This window comes from Delphinus delphis, chromosome 18, assembly GCF_949987515.2.
Source record: "Delphinus delphis chromosome 18, mDelDel1.2, whole genome shotgun sequence".
Taxonomy (NCBI): Eukaryota; Metazoa; Chordata; class Mammalia; order Artiodactyla; family Delphinidae; genus Delphinus; species Delphinus delphis.
Window position 1 is genome coordinate 64,666,911 of NC_082700.1, and position 16,876 is coordinate 64,683,786.

General features: G+C 39.2%; 1 protein-coding gene across 1 annotated transcript in view; it reads right to left on the reverse strand.

Moving 5' to 3' along the window:
• The window catches only part of UGGT2 (UDP-glucose glycoprotein glucosyltransferase 2), a 171,260-nt gene extending 166,186 nt beyond the window's left edge, over positions 1–5,074 (reverse strand). Inside the window, exon 1 of the mRNA XM_059995737.1 lies at positions 4,903–5,074. Within this exon, the coding sequence (XP_059851720.1) occupies positions 4,903–5,054 (152 nt within the window). The 5' untranslated portion in view covers positions 5,055–5,074. The remainder of the gene's footprint in view (positions 1–4,902) is intronic.
• Positions 5,075–16,876: the final 11,802 nt, after the last annotated feature.

The window sequence follows — 16,876 nt, forward strand, 5'->3', positions numbered from 1 at the left end:
AACACCTATCCTTCTCAAACTCTTCCAAAATATAGCAGAGGGAGGAACACTCCCAAACTCCTTCTACGAGGCCACCATCACCTTGATACCAAAACCAGACAAGGATGTCACAAAGAAAGAAAACTACAGGCCAATATCACTGATGAACATAGATGCAAAAATCCTCAACAAAATACTAGCAAACAGAATCCAACAGCACATTAAAAGGATCATACACCATGATCAAGTGGGGTTTATTCCAGGAATGCAAGGATTCTTCAATATATGCAAATCTATCAATGTGATACACCATATTAACAAACTGAAGGAGAAAAACCATATGATCATCTCAATAGATGCAGAGAAAGCTTTTGACAAAATTCAACACCCATTTATGATAAAAACCCTGCAGAAAGTAGGCATAGAGGGAACTTTCCTCAACATAATAAAGGCCATATATGACAAGCCCACAGCAAACATCATCCTCAATGGTGAAAAACTGAAAGCATTTCCACTAAGATCAGGAACAAGACAAGGTTGCCCACTCTCACCACTCTTATTCAACATAGTTTTGGAAGTTTTAGCCACAGCAATCAGAGAAGAAAAGGAAATAAAAGGAATCCAAATCGGAAAAGAAGAAGTAAAGCTGTCACTGTTTGCAGATGACATGATCCTATACATAGAGAACCCTAAAGATGCTACCAGAAAACTACTAGAGCTAATCAATGAATTTGGTAAAGTGGCAGGATACAAAATTAATGCACAGAAATCTCTGGCATTCCTATATACTAATGATGAAAAATCTGAAAGTGAAATCAAGAAAACACTCCCATTTACCATTGCAACAAAAAGAATAAAATATCTAGGAATAAACCTACCTAAGGAGACAAAAGATCTGTATGCAGAAAATTATAAGACACTGATGAAAGAAATTAAAGATGAAACAAATAGATGGAGAGATATACCATGTTCTTGGATTGGAAGAATCAACATTGTGAAATGACTCTACTACCCAAAGCAATCTATAGATTCAATGCAATCCCTATCAAACTACCACTGGCATTTTTCACAGAACTAGAACAAAAAATTTTGCAATTTGTATGGAAACACAAAAGACCCCGAATAGCCAAAGCAATCTTGAGAACGAAAGAAGGAACTGGAGGAATCAGGCTCCCAGACTTCAGACTATACTACAAAGCTACAGTTATCAAAACGGTATGGTACTGGCACAAAAACAGAAAGATCAATGGAACAGGATAGAAAGCCCAGAGATAAACCCACGCACATATGGTCACCTTATCTTTGACAAAGGAGGCAGAAATGCACCGTGGAGAAAGGACAGCCTATTCAATAAGTGGTGCTGGGAAAACTGGACAGCTACATGTGAAAGTATGAAGTTAGATCACTCCCTAACACCATACACAAAAATAAGCTCAAAATGGGTTAAAGACCTAAATGTAAGGCCAGAAACTATCAAACTCTTAGAGGAAAACATAGGCAGAACACTCTATGACATAAATCACAGCAAGATTCTTTCTGACCCACCTCCTAGAGTAATGGAAATAAAAACAAGAGTAAACAAATGGGACCTAATGAAACTTAAAAGCTTTTGCGCAGCAAAGGAAACCATAAAGAAGACCAAAAGACAACCCTCAGAATGGGAGAAAATATTTGCAAATGAAGCAACTGACAAAGGATTGATCTCCAAAATTTATAAGCAGCTCATGCAGCTTAATAACAAAAAAACAAACAACCCAATCCAAAAATGGGCAGAAGACCTAAATAGACATTTCTCCAAAGAAGATATACAGAGTGCCAACAAACACATGAAAGAATGCTCAACATCACTAATCATGAGAGAAATGCAAATCAAAACTACAATGAGATATCATCTCACACCAGTCAGAATGGCTATCATCAAAAAATCTGGAAACAATAAATGCTGGAGAGGGTGTGGAGAAAAGGGAACCCTCTTACACTGTTGGTGGGAATGTAAATTGATACAGCCACTGTGGAGAACAGTATGGAGGTTCCTTAAAAAGCTACAAATAGAACTACCATATGACCCAGCAATCCCACTACTGGGCATATACCCTGAGAAAACCATAATTCAAAAAGAGTCATGTACCAAAATGTTCATTGCAGCTCTATTTACAATAGCCCAGAGATGGAAACAACCTAAGTGTCCATCATCGGATGAATGGATAAAGAAGATGTGGCACATATATACAATGGAATATTACTCAGCCATAAAAAGAGACGAAATTGAGCTATTTGTAATGAGGTGGATAGACCTAGAGTCTGTCATACAGAGTGAAGTAAGTCAGAAAGAGAGAGACAAATACCGTATGCTAACACATATATATGGAATTAAAAAAAAAAATGTCATGAAAAACCTAGGGGTGAGAAAAAAAACTATATTACAAAGCTATACAATGAAAACAGTATGGTATTGGCACACATAGATCAATGGGACAGAATAGAGAGCCCAGAAACAAATCCACGCATATATGGTCAATTAATTTATGATGAAGGAGCCAAGAATATACAATGGGGAAATTTATGATGAAGGAGCCAAGAATACACAACGGGGAAAGGACAGTCTCTTCAATAAAATGCTTTTGGGAAAACCAGATAGCCGTGTGCAAAAGAATGAAACTAGACCACTATCTTACACCATACACAAGTAACTCAAAATAGATTAAAGACTTGAATATAAGACCTGAAACCATAAAACTCCTAGAAGAAAACATAGGCAGTAGCTCCTTGACATCACTCTTGGCAATGATTTTTTTGTATTTCACACCAAAACCAAAGACAACAAATGCAAAAATAAACAAGTGGGACCATATCAAACTAAAAAGCCTCTGCGCAGCAAAGGAAATCATTAACAAGATGAAAAAGCAACTACTGAATGGGAGAAAATATCTGAACATCATATATCTGATAAGGGGTTAATAATCAAAATACGTAAAGAACTCATACAACTCAATAGGAAAAAAAAACACCAAACAATCCAATTAAAAACTGGACAGAATTTGAATAGACATTTTTCTAAAGAAGACATACAAATGCTAACAGGTACATGAAAAGGTGCTCAACATCACTAATCATCAGAAATATGCAAATCAAAACCACAGTGAGATATCACCTCACACCTGTTAGAATAGGGCTATTATCAAAAAGACAAGAGATAGGGCTTCCCTGGTGGCGCAGTGGTTGAGAGTCCGTCTGCCGATGCAGGGGACATGAGTTCGTGCCCCGGTCTGGGAAGATCCCACATGCTGGGGAGCGGCTGGGTCCGTAAGCCATGGCCGCAGAGCCTGTGCGTCCGGAGGCTGTGCTCCGCAACGGGAGAGGCCACAACAGTGAGAGGCCCACGTAACACAGAAAAAAAAAAAAAAAAAAAGACAAGAGATAACAAGTGTTGGAGAGGATGTGGAGAAAAAGGAACCCTTGTTTACTGTTGTGGGGAATGTAAACTGGTGCAGCCACTATGGAAAATAGTATGGAGGTTCGTCAAAAATTTTTAAAAGCAACTATCACATGATCCAGCAATTCCACTTCTGGGTATTTATGCAAAGGAAGTGAAAACACTATGACTGGAAAAAATGTAAGCACTCCTATGTTCAGTGCAGCATTATTTACAATGGCCAAGATATGGAAACAACCTAAGAATCCACTGAATGATGAATGAATACAAAAAATGTGGTACACACACACGAATATCATTCAGCCATAAGAAAGGAAATCCTGCTATTTGTGAGAACGCGGACGGACCTGAGGGCATTTTGCTCAGTGAAATAACAGAACAAATACCCTATGAAATCTTAAAACACACGCAAAAACAATAAACAAATGAGCTCATATACAGAGAACAGATTGGGTGCCAGAAGCAGGAATGCAGGTGAAATGGGTGAAGGTGGTCAAACAGTACAAATTTTCTGCTACAAAATAAATAGGTCATGGGGATGTAATGTACAGCATGATGACTATAGTTTTAATACTGTCCTGTAGATTGCAAAGCTGCCAAGAAAGATCTTAAAAGTTCTCATCACAAGAAAAGAAACTTGTGTAACTACGTGTGGTGACAGACGTTAACTGGACTTACGGGGTGATCATTTCACAACATGTAAATACATCAGATCATTATGTTGTACACCTGAAACTAATACGCTACATCAATTATAGCTCAATTTAAAAATCTGTTTTAGTATCAATATCTTACACATGTAATGTCACGTAGGGCGACAAAGACTCTTTTTAGAACCAAAAGCTGTTGCTTTGGTGAACTACAAATGCAACCGGCATTAAAACTTCATGCCGGTTAAAAAAAGAAAACTTTCAAATTTTGTTTAACTCCTGGAATACTAAGAGCAAAATTCAATAGCTCCAAGTTTTGTTTCTCCACAATAAATGAAACCTTATGCACTAAACCCAGTGAATGAGATTCAGAAAGAAGTAATGGCTTTGCGAAGCTGTCTTCTCCACAGGAAGCCTAGGAGCTGACCGAATAATGTTATCATCTTGAAACCAGGTGCTTCAAATACCGGTTCCTAAAAAGAACTGCCTACATCAATTGAAGAGCTTGCATTAAACGCCACAGTCTACCTCCCATTCTTCCTTTCCTCTTTCGTAAACGCTAAGAAAATCCAAACGAATTAAACAAAGTTTTAAAACCCGTGGATGAGGCAAAGTACGAAGGCGGGGGAAAGAAACTGCAAGTGAGTGCGACGCACAGGGTAGCAGGGGAGGAGGTGATGCTCTGGGGGTCAAAGCACCAGCGGCGGTGCAAGAAGCTGACTGCCGGCGGGCTAAGAGACGGCGTCCCAGGCGCCGTCGGGGTCCCGGACGCCGGTGCGTTCCGGACCCCCCGGACCCTCCCTCCGCGCCGGCTCGGCAGACGGTCCGGCCCGCACTCACCTGGCCTCCAGCAGCAGCGGGGTCTCCGGCCACTTCGCGGCCAAGTTGGCAGTCACCGCCTTGGACGCGGAGGCGGTCCGCGCGCCGAACAGCGAGAGCCAGAGTGCGGTGGAGCCCAGGAGCAGCCGCACCACGTCGCCGGCCTTCGCCATGGCGCGGCGGAGGAAGCGCGATTTCCCCCCAGACCCGGCGCCCACAGCCCACAGCTACTAAGCTACCCCCGGCTCCTCCCGCAGCGCGCCCGCCCACTTCCGGTGGAGGGAGCCCGAGTCCGTTACTCGGACCGGGGCCTGGCTTGGGCCGAGCGCATGCGCCGAGCGCTCTGGCGCAGTCCCTTGAGCCGCAGAGGACTGAGCCCTGAGCCACGTAGGTGCGGGCGGCGCCGGAATGCGGAGTGTGGCTGATGCTCCGGCGGGTCCACAACTGGGACCTCCGGTTCTCGGACAGAGACTCTGGGGCACGCGGCCAGGAGACTGAAGTGGGATTTTGGCCAACTAAGGCTGGCTGGAGATGGCAAAATCTGGAAGCGAAAGCACGAACCAGCGTGGTTGTTATCCACATTGCACAGGCGGAAAAAAGGCCTATCAAGTTCAAATGCCTACCTCGTGGGAGTCTCAAATTTTATTGCATATTCGAGTCACCTGGTCGATCTTTTAAAAAGTCCTATGCCGAGACCACACCACGCACCAATTACAGGGCAATATCTGGGGGTGAGATTCAGGCATCAATAGTATTTAATCCGCCCTTCCCCCCAGGTGCTTCGAGTATGCGAAAACCAGTGACATCACCTGGAGGGCTTGTTAAAACCCAGGATGCTGGGCCTCATCCCGGTGTTTCTGATTAAGTAGGTTTGGTGTGGGGGCTGATAATTTGCATTTCACATCCATCAAGTTCCCAGGTGATGCTGATACTGCTGGCTGGGAATTATGCTTTTAGCCTTTGTTCTCAAAAGTGGTCCACAGACCAGAAGCTTCAGCATCACCGGGGAGCTTATTAGAAATGCAGAATCTCAAGCCCCACCCCAGCCCTACTGACTCCAAGCCCCTAGATTAACAGGCACCCCACGTGATAGCTTTGCTCGTTAAAGTTTTGAGAAGAGCTGTTTTAGAAGGTTACAGGTGAAAATGCATAGAAAAGTGATAGTTGTTTTTGTCGTTATCAGCCAAAATGACACAGCTGTGATTGGGTCTCGATTTCATCCAAGGACTGTCTGACCCGAAAACTCATCAGGTTCAAAAACAAAACCTTGGAACAGAGTTAACTGGTTTTCCAGTACATATGACTCATCAACTCAAAATACTCCGTTTTATTTAACTGGGCAGTGGTGAAGCCTCAAGATTCTGGCTGCTAGTCAGGAATGCTTCTTTTCCTATTCAGAAGAGAGGAAATTTATTGTAAATATTAAAATATATGGTAAAGAGACGCAGCAGGCGGGGAAACTAGTTTAGGGGATGCACTGATCTATTCCTTTTTTCCCCCCATGACTCCCTTGCTCTGTAGGGAATCTGGGTCTCTCCAAGTTGCTGAAACATGACCACTACACTTTTTCTTTTCCCCTCATTTGCTTAGTAAGTATATACCTTTTCTTGGAAGACCTTGCTCTGGAAATTCTACTCAGGTCTCACTTCCTGAGGTTAGCCTTCCTTTCCTGATGGCTCCCACTTGGTATGATCTATCCCTCCTTTAAATTCCCATAAGCTCTTGATTTTAACTGTCATAAACCACTTATAATTCTCACTTTAGAATTTGAACACAGTGCTTATTTATTCTACTAGAGATGATATATTCCCTGAGGGCTCATGCCTTATTCATTTTTAGCATCCCTTGCAGTACCTAGCACAGTACGTTACTGAGGCTCAATAAATATTGAAGAGCCCTTGTTTTATGGATTGGTAGGCAGCGATCTAATGCAGATGAGTAAGGAGCTTCATTTCTATGCATAGAGCATAAGAAAGAACATATTATGAATCCTTCACAGGTATGTACTTTAATTAACTCCTCATTTCCACTTATTTTTGGAGTGAATTTTTGACTGAGCTTGTGGGATGAAGGAAATAAACTATTAGCAGTGAATGTTTTAAATGTCAGCATATCTGATGGGTTGATTTGCCATTTAAAAAGTCACATGCAATACACTATTAAAGGACACTACTAAAACGTATATTATTATACATTCCAGTACATTTGAGTTCAGAATAGTGAGGAATATATTTCTCTTTTAAATATAATGAAATTAATCTAATGCAGGGCTATTTGTTTACATAATTATTATACATTTTAGCTTATATAGTATTTTTCTAGAAATTTAAATGGGTTTGAAATATTCCTCAGACTGGGCATCCCTGGGCATAATCCTCTACTGCAGAACAAAAGAAAGAGTAGGATTGAATGATATTTAAGTGTTGGAAGAAGTCACTGAGCGGACATGACCACAGGCTGACCCTTGAGTAGAACCTGGGCCATCAGAGACTCCTTACTCCCTCTTTGGAATGTACATTTCACTCACGGCTTCTGCACTAGGAACCACTTCAAGGAAGCAGCCTGAGAGAATAATGTTATTGAGACCATCTGGACTGTATACATGCCTGAGCCCCATTAAGACCTCTATATGAACTTTTAAGATTCTGGCGGGTGGGTGCAGAGCTCTATTATTCTTGTAGCCCCCTATAACAAGCCTCGTGTGTAAGTTTCCCTTGCTGATGAAAACTGCCACCTGCCAATCTGGAGTAATCTTCCTAATTCTCTGGTCTCTCTTTGCCATCTGTATGTGGGGGCCGGATTCTAATTTCACCTGGGGAACTCCTGAGGCTGTGAACTAACATTAAGGTCTCTTCTATATGTCATTTCTAAGGACAGATAGAAAAACTAAAATGCAAAAATTAAGTGACTCAGTAAAAGTCACTCAAGTTAGTGGAGCAACAAAGTATTCCAACCTCTATTATCCATAATCCTTTGGCACAGATTGGCTGTGAACTGAATGTAGTTCAGGGACACAATTGCACTTTAATATTTCTTAGCAAAATGTTATTCAAAGTTATTCACATCGGGATAATATGAATGGAAATTGATGAGGATAGCAGTTTTCACTGTATGTGGAAGAAGTGATTAATGAATGCTTTATAATAAGAATATTGTGTTTAATAGAATAAATCATCTTGAATTATTTTTAGGCACAGCATAGACTATTTAATGAGAATAGTGGTTACTGTTACTGCCAAATTATCATGCAGTAGAATAAAACTTTAATTTTCTCCACCTAAAGTCTCACAGCTGCAATGGCTTTTAAAAATTATCACCCCTAGGTCTTCCAGATATCCCTTATTAAGAAAGACTCTATTCTCATTTTTTAATTTGAGTATCTTAAACACAACAATTTCCCCTTATCCTCGGGGGATATGTTCCAAGACCCCCAGTGAATGCCCGAAACCATAGATAGTACCCTATCTATACTATTTTTTTTCCTGTACACACACACCTATGATAAATGAGACACAGAGATTGACAGCTATAACTAATAATAAAATAGAACAATTATAACAACATACTATGATAAAAGTTACGTGAAGGTGGTCTCTCTCCCTCTCAAAATACCTTATCGTACAAATATAAAGCCTTTTGCATCTTAACTTTATCATGCACTGTGGCCATAAAGTTTGCAGCTTGAGGTGCGACAGCAACACTAGCATAGATTTCTCTTTCCTTCTTCACAATTTCACAGATAGAAGATTCGTTCTTACCGTAGATCTTAGCAACCTCAGCATGTGATTGTTTTTTCCTTATTAGGGCAAGAACTTTCACCTTTCCACTTAAAAAAAATAACTTTAAGGCTTCTCTTTGGCATACCTGATTTGCCAGCATCACTACTCTTGTGCTTCGGGGCCATTGTGAAGTAAGCTCAGGGTTACTTGAACACAAAGCACTGCGATATCCCAACAGTTGATCTGATAACCCAGACAGATGGTTACTAAGTGACTTTGTTCAGTGGATGCACTGAACAAAGGGATGATTCACTTCTCCAGTGGGATGGCTCAAGATTTCATCCCTCCGTTGGGAATGGAGTAGGATTTAAAACTTATGAATTGCTTATTTCTAGAATTTTCCATTTAATATTTTGGACCACAGTTGATTGCAGGTAACTGAAAGCTCAGAAGGTGAAACCACAGATAAGAGGGGGCTACTGGACACGAAAATCCTGCTCTTCATTCCACGTGGGAAGAATTTATAGGCTTAAGTAATCTGTTATGCTTTTCCTCCCTTAGCCAGATTACCCCAAAATCATAACCAAAGAGTAATGGTTTAGTTTCCTTTACGTATCAGCAGTAACCGTGATTTTTTAGGTTTGCATATTTTACTTAAAATAGATTACAAATGCCTCACAAATCTTTAATTCCAGGTATGTTTGATGAAATTTTCAAATAGCAAATTAACTATGTGAAATACATAATTTTTAAATTAATTATTTGGGATGATATTAGAACTTTAAATCTGCTATGTAACAACCTTCTGTTCTTATATACGTGGTCAGTATTTTATAATTATGCATTCAAAGGTTGCTAAGTCACTATTCTGCTGCTTTTATTATTTGTTTTATTTCTTCAGCAAAACACCCAGGATTGAAATGTGTTGGTAGAAGACAAAGAAAAGTATATTCTGTGTTTACATCTTCTAGTAGAAGTTTGTATAGTTATGTGCACAAACATTATTTTCTTCAAAATATATTGTATATCATCTATGGGAAGAAGACTGTATCAAAAACTGGGAAAAATACTGAGATAAAATGGTTAGTGTCTTCAAAGGCCTTAGAGTGTAGTAAGAACATAAGAACATATCAATATATTATTACAGAGAAAAGTTAATAAAGTTCTATAAAAGTCCAGAAGAAGACACATTTTTAAGAAATCTTGTTGAACCAATAAACCAATGAAAAGCAAATTTTCTCATTAAAATTATTTCCTGAGTTTAAATCTAGCACTTTGAGAAGCTGTACAAATTCTTTCAATCCCTAGGGAAGCATCTGAAAAATACTGTCATGATTATTGACCACAAAAATAGTCATGTGTAAAGCAGCTACTTTACATTTATGTCATGAAACACGGTCTCAAACCTTAAGTGACACTGTCATTTGGTTAGGAAGGTAGTACAGTACATAAAAAGTACATAAGTTTTATGTGACAAGATCTGAAGGTCTGCCACATTACAATAACTGTGAGAGGAATTAAAGGAGGAGACTATCTTAAGAAAAGCCTCAAAGAATAGGTAGTGTGACTACACTTTGAGGAAAGTATAAATGACTTAGGTGTCAGCACTGTCATTGCAGCATGAATGCAGCCATAGACAATATGTAAAGAAATGGATGTGAATATGTTCCAAAGAACATTACTTAAGGACACCAAATTCCCTATTTTCACATATCATGAAATCTTCTTTTGCTTTTTGTAAAATTAAAAAAAATTCTTAACTCTCGGGCTATACATATTTGGCCCATGAGCTATAGTATGCCAACCTTTGGTTCTAAGAAAGTTTTGCAGGAAATCTATGCAAGAAAGCTCATAGAATTATTGTTTATAATAATAACACCAACAACAAAACTAGGTGCAGCTCAAATATCCGTTGAAGTAGAATAACAAAATACTCAAATATCCATTGAAGTAGAATAACAAAATAAATTGTGGTTTATTCGTTCAATAGAATACTAACAGCAGTGACAATAGTCACAGCTATATAGATAAACAGATGAATCTCGAAAACATGTCAGTGAAAAAGCAAGTCACGAAAGCATACGTGTACTAGGAATCTATTACATGGGGTTCAAAAAGAGATAGTACCAAATGATATAAACTTTAAGGAGACATATAAACTCTAATGAAAGTAAGGGAATGATTAACACAAAATTCAGTATATTTATTATCTCTGGGTAAGGAAAAAAGATGAGATCAAAGATGGACCCACAGAGAGCTTCAAAGATATTGGTAGTAGTCTAAGTCTTAGGAAAGGTGGTGGGTACATGGATCTTACTTGCCGGTGATGTGGTTCATAATTTTTACAAAGCGAAATAAAAAGCCACAAAATGAATTATGTCCACGTCTTCCTTAAAAAACCCTGACGCTTCTCCACTGCCTACAGAATTAAGATGAAATTCCTTATGTATATACTGCTTGAAACACTTAGATTTTTATAATGTTTAATTGAATACTGGCTATGGTTTCTTCATTTCCTGGAAGATCCTCTGCCGATGTTCTAAATCTTGCAGTGTTGTTCAGAAATACCCTCTGTTGGAATGGCTAAGTTTTTAGAGAATCTTTCTATGGCTATTTTACTTTCCTTGTGTTTAAAAAGCAAACAAACATTTAAAAATATTTAACACTCTGATCCCATGTACCCATACCTTTGTCCTCAATCTCATTACCATGTTCCTTATTCTTAAAATTATTTTCCCTTTCCTTAGCTTACTAGGCCCTTTTGTGTACTCTGTTTAATGTGAATGTTATACCTTTTAGCTAGAATTCACTTTCATTCTTTTGCATCTGGTGTAACAGCAAAGCCCATGCCTTTTCTATTATACCAGGATGTAGAGATAACGTCTTAGTCACCATGTATCTCCAGTTCCTTGCGTGGGGTTTAGCTGATAATAAGTGCTCAACTAATATATCCTGAATATTAAGTGAGGAATGGATTAGAATTGTAACTTCTCTAGAATATTTCAGTTTTCTTTTGGTCAATTATTTTCAGTGCTTTCAATGAAACAACTACACAAAATGACCATAAAGCAATTAAATTAATTTTTCAGACAAACATTCCAGAATTTTCCTATTTAAACAAACCTCCTAGAAAGTCCGCTTCAGTGGATATGTACATCATCAGATGCTACAACTGGTAAAAGTATTTTTTTTAATTGTGGTAAAATACACATACATAAAAATAATCATCTCAACCATTTTTAAGTGTGCAGTTCAGTAGTAAGTATAGTCACATTGTTGTATAGCCCATTTCCAGAACTTTTTCATCTTGGAAAACCAAAACCCTTTATCCATTAAAACACACCTCACCATTTCTCCCCCACCTCAGGCCCTCTCAACTACCATTCTACTTCTGTCTGTGTGAATTTGACTACTCTAGATACCTAATATAAGTGGAATCATGCAGTATTTGTCATCTTATGGCTGGCTTACTTGGTTTCCATTAATGTACTCAAGGTTCATCCATGTTGCAGCATGTGTCAAAATTTCCTACCTTTTCAAGTCTGAATAATATTCCATTGTATTTACATGCAACATTTGTTTACCCTTTCATCTGTTGGACACTTGGGAGGCTTTCATCTTTTGTGAGTAGTGCTGCTACGAACATGAGTGTCTCTCGGATGCACTGCTTTTAATTTTTTTGAACACACAAATGTATACCCAGAAGTGGAATAACTGGATCATATGGAAATTCTATTTTAAAATTTTTTAGGAACTGATACTCTTTTCCATAGTGGCTAAACTATTTTACATTTCCACCAACAGGGCACAAAGGTTTCTGGGTTTTTTGCTTGTTTGCTTGTTTTGTTTTTTATAGTAGCCATCCTAACGAGGATGAGGTGATAACTCACTGAGGTTTTGATTTACATTTCACTAACCGCTCAAAGTATATTTGAAATATAAGTTTTGACACTAATTCGAGAGCTAATTTAGGAGTACCCAAGTAAGTAACTTCCATAATTGTGTGAGCACAAGACACTCAAAGTCCCTCTGTCCATGCTTCACTCAGATTATCTCTCAATGTATCACCTAAGAGATTGAGTTAGGCTGACAATATCAACAACCCCAAAAGAGTAGCTTAAGCCAGTAAGAGATCATATTTTTTCTCATAAAACTGGCAGTAGGCAATCTAGAGCTACTTGCCAGCTGAAAGGTGCCCAATCTTTTGTGTCTTTTTGTTCTGCCATTTTTACTGTGTGGATTTTAACCCGTCATAGATGACTCCTATGTCTCCAGGCATCACTTATATTTTCTTGGCAGGAGGAAGAAGAAAGAGAAAGGACAAAACGTAAAACCTGGATGCCAACCGAATTGGCTATATTTAATAAACTTTCCTGGAAGCCCTAGCGAATGACTTTCTCTGACCTCTATTAACTAGTTCTCTGCCATCTGGTCACATCTTTGTGTCGGAAATGCTGGGCACATTTTCCCTATTTCTCCCAACTAAATTGGGATTCTGTTACAAAGGAACCAGAACATCACATGTATCCTGTCGACAGCTGGCTGTGTTCGCTACACCATGTATCCCTTCTGGTTTCATTTTGAGGCAATGGATTAACCTGGAAACTATGGGGAGTTAGATTCTAGAAGCCAAAGGACAAGTTGTAAGGCAACATCAGGAAATGGACGGTCTGCCATAAGTAAATACCTTCTAGCCTAATATAAGTACCATAATGTGGATTTAATTTGTTGAAGAAACACTTGAAAGCCGAATGCAGTAAGTTAAGACATGCCTTTATTTAAAAAATACTACAATTGAAAAGTAACAAAATATCAAAATTTAGTGCTTTTATCTTGAATCGGTTATATTTGCAGCTGCAAGTGCTAAAAAATCGCTTTGTCTAAAATTAGTTGTATCAAGTATCATGAGCCAAGAAAACTTACGTCATTTGTGTTATTTTGGTTTAAAATCCTCCTGACCCAGCAACTAATCTAGATATAACTAAATAACAATTTGTTTTATTTCAAAAGCCAAAAGGATTATTTTTGCCTAGCTAAAGGAAGACCAGAGAAATTCATTCTTCCCATTTACTTCCTCATCTTATTCTGAGTGTATAATTCAGCTCTAGAATTAAGAAAAGAAAGAAGCGCAGAGACACTTCCAATAGCACATCAAACAGGGGATTTATATGATGTGTATATTGTGTCCAATGGAGATACTGAGAGGGAAACAGGGATGGAAAGAAAGTGAGAGGAGATTTTACAATATTAGCTGACTTGGTAAACCTTTTTATTATTAATTAATTAATTAATTTAACATCTTTAGTGGAGTATAATTGCTTTACAATGGTGTGTTAGTTTCTGCTTTATAACAAAGTGAATCAGTTATACATATACGTATGTTCCCATATCTCCTCCCTCTTGCGTCTCCCTCCCACCCTCCCTATCCCACCCCTCTAGGTGGTCACAAAGCACTGAGCTGATCTCCCTGTGCTATGCGGCTGCTTCCCACTAGCTAGCTATTTTACATTTGGTAGTGTATATATGTCCATGCCACTTTCTCACTTCGTCCCAACTTGCCCTTCCCCCTCCCCGTGTCCGCAAGTCCATTCTCTACATCTGCGTCTTTATTCCTGTCCTGCCCCTAGGTTCTTCAGAACCTGTTTTTCTTTTTTTTTTTAGATTCCATATAAATGTGTTAGCATACGGTATTTGTTTTTCTCTTTCTGACTTACTTCACTCTGTATGACAGACTCTAGGTCCATCCACCTCACTACAAATAACTCAATTTCGTTTCTTTTTATGGCTGAGTAATATTCCATTGTATAGGTGTACCATATCTTTATCCATTCATCTGTTGATGGACACTTAGGTTGTTTCTATGTCCTGGCTATTGTAAATAGAGCTGCAATGAACATTTTGGTACATGACTCTTTTTGAATTATGGTTTTCTCAGGGTATATGCCCAGTAGTGGGATTGCTGGGTCACGTGGTACTTCTATTTTTAGTTTTTTAAGGAACCTCCATACTGTTCTCCAGAGTGGCTGTATCGATTTACATTCCCACCAACAATGCAAGAGGGTTTCCTTTTCTCCACACCCTCTCCAGCATTTACTGTTTGTAGATTTTTTGATGATGGCCATTCTGACTGGTGTGAGGTGATACCTCACGGTAGTTTTGATTTGCATTTCTCTAGTGATTAGTGATGTTGAGCATCCTTTCATGTGTTTGTTGGCAATCTGTATATCTTCTTTGCAGAAATGTCTATTTAGGTCTTCTGCCCATTTTTGGATTGGGGTGTTTGTTTTTTTGATATTGAGCTGCATGAGCTGTTTGTATATTTTGGAGATTAGTCCTTTGTCAGTTGCTTCATTTGCAAATATTTTCTCCCATTCTGAGGGTTGTCTTTTTGGCTTGTTAACCTTTATATTTATTTTCTTTTTTACCTCCATTCCACTTTGGGGCCCCATGTCTTTTTTTCCTCTTCCCTCTTTTCATTTCCCTTCTACTGTTAATCTGATATTACTCATTTTTAATTGAGTGTGAATGCATTTCCAAACCTAAGCTAGAGTTGCCAGAGGGCTATTTGGAAGAGCTGTTCGGTGTGTTCGAAGGTCATTCACTGCCCCTGCTCGCGGCTATGCTGGAAGAAAAAGGGACCTGGACACAAACTGAGAGGGCACAGGTTATTCTGCTCTACAGGGTCCCCGCTTTACCCATCCTTGGCTTCTATACGCTTTTCCCTGTAGTTCAGGCTTCTCTCCTCACATCAACACCTTTAGCTCAGTGGTCCCGCTTCCTCCTCGCAAACTGTATAAACACCCAGTGGACTAGCACTTTTGTCTTTTTCCCCAGAATTTTTTTTTATTTTGAATCATTTTGCATCCAGAACATGTGGGGCTGGGACTTCTAAAGATAGGTGAGATGCATATGAATGTACTTCTCAGAAACATATAAGAGGGCGCTAGGCAGTAGGTAAATATGGATCAGCGGGTACACCCTGGCTGGGTGGAGACCATCAGTCACGTGTGGCAAAATTTCTCAACACTTGGCTACTGGGGACTTAGGTATTTTTGTGCATTATGTTAATATGTTAACTTATGTGATTATAGTGAAGATTAAACTACCAATGTGAGCACTGTATGGGTACTCAAAAAACAATAAAGAGTGGATAAAAACTCTAAGAACAATGGCATTGACTTGGGAGAACGTCTCACTGTTTTTTATCTCATTGTAATGCATCACAAGAAGTATGTGTAAAACTTCATTAAATAAAATAATCTCTATAAAATGCCTTGTGCATGCCTAGCAGATGGCAGACACTAAAATGCAAATATATAAGTAAACATATTATCCTATTATATATTTATCATATTATATTACAATTATATCATGTTATAATACATTATATCACTTCATCATTAATAGGTGCTTTATGAGACTTTCAGTTTCTTATTGTTATAACTTCGTGTTCCCATAGCAGAGTTTTCTATTCATACATGTCCCTAATCAGTGGTTACATTAGTGTGTATTTTTATTAAATCCTATTGAGAATTTTAAGTCATACCTTCACCTAAAATTTATGTTCCAAGTTCCTATAATTCAAAATGTCAGAGTAATGTCTGTCGTTGACTCAGAAGGTGTCTCTTTGCCCACCAGTTTTTCTGCTGTTCTGTCTGGATTGATGTTTAAGCATTTGGCTTTCATTTTTATCTCGAGTTCAGCCAGGCTGGAAGAGTAGAATAGTAATACCAGCTGGCATAGAGTTGAGCCTGTATCAGCATATTGACATTCCTGCGTCAGCATATTGATGCTAGTGACACCAAAATGTCTCTCTGTCTCACAGAACTGCCGCACATCGGCATTAAACTGTGTGGTGACAAAAGGGAGTGGATAAGAATCATCCCGTAGAGTGGATGCACGGTTGCCCGTTGGAAGAGAGAATGCTTCACGGTGAGGTGGTGCATTATCACAATGACATGAAACACATCAGTAGATCCCAACTATCTATAATAAATGAGCATTTGACTTTCTGCTGGTCATTGATGATTAACTATTGAGAGCAGAACACTTTTGATTTTGAGTGTGATTAAAACAGAAACTCACCATGATGGGGCTTCCCTGGTGGCGCAGTGGTTGAGAGTCCGCCTGCCGATGCAGGGGACACGGGTTCGTGCCCCGGTCCGGGAAGATCCCACATGCTGCGGAGCGGCTGGGCCCGTGAGCCATGGCCGCTGAGCCTGCGCGTCCAGAGCCTGTGCTCCGCAACGGGAGAGGCCACAACAGTGAGAGGTCCG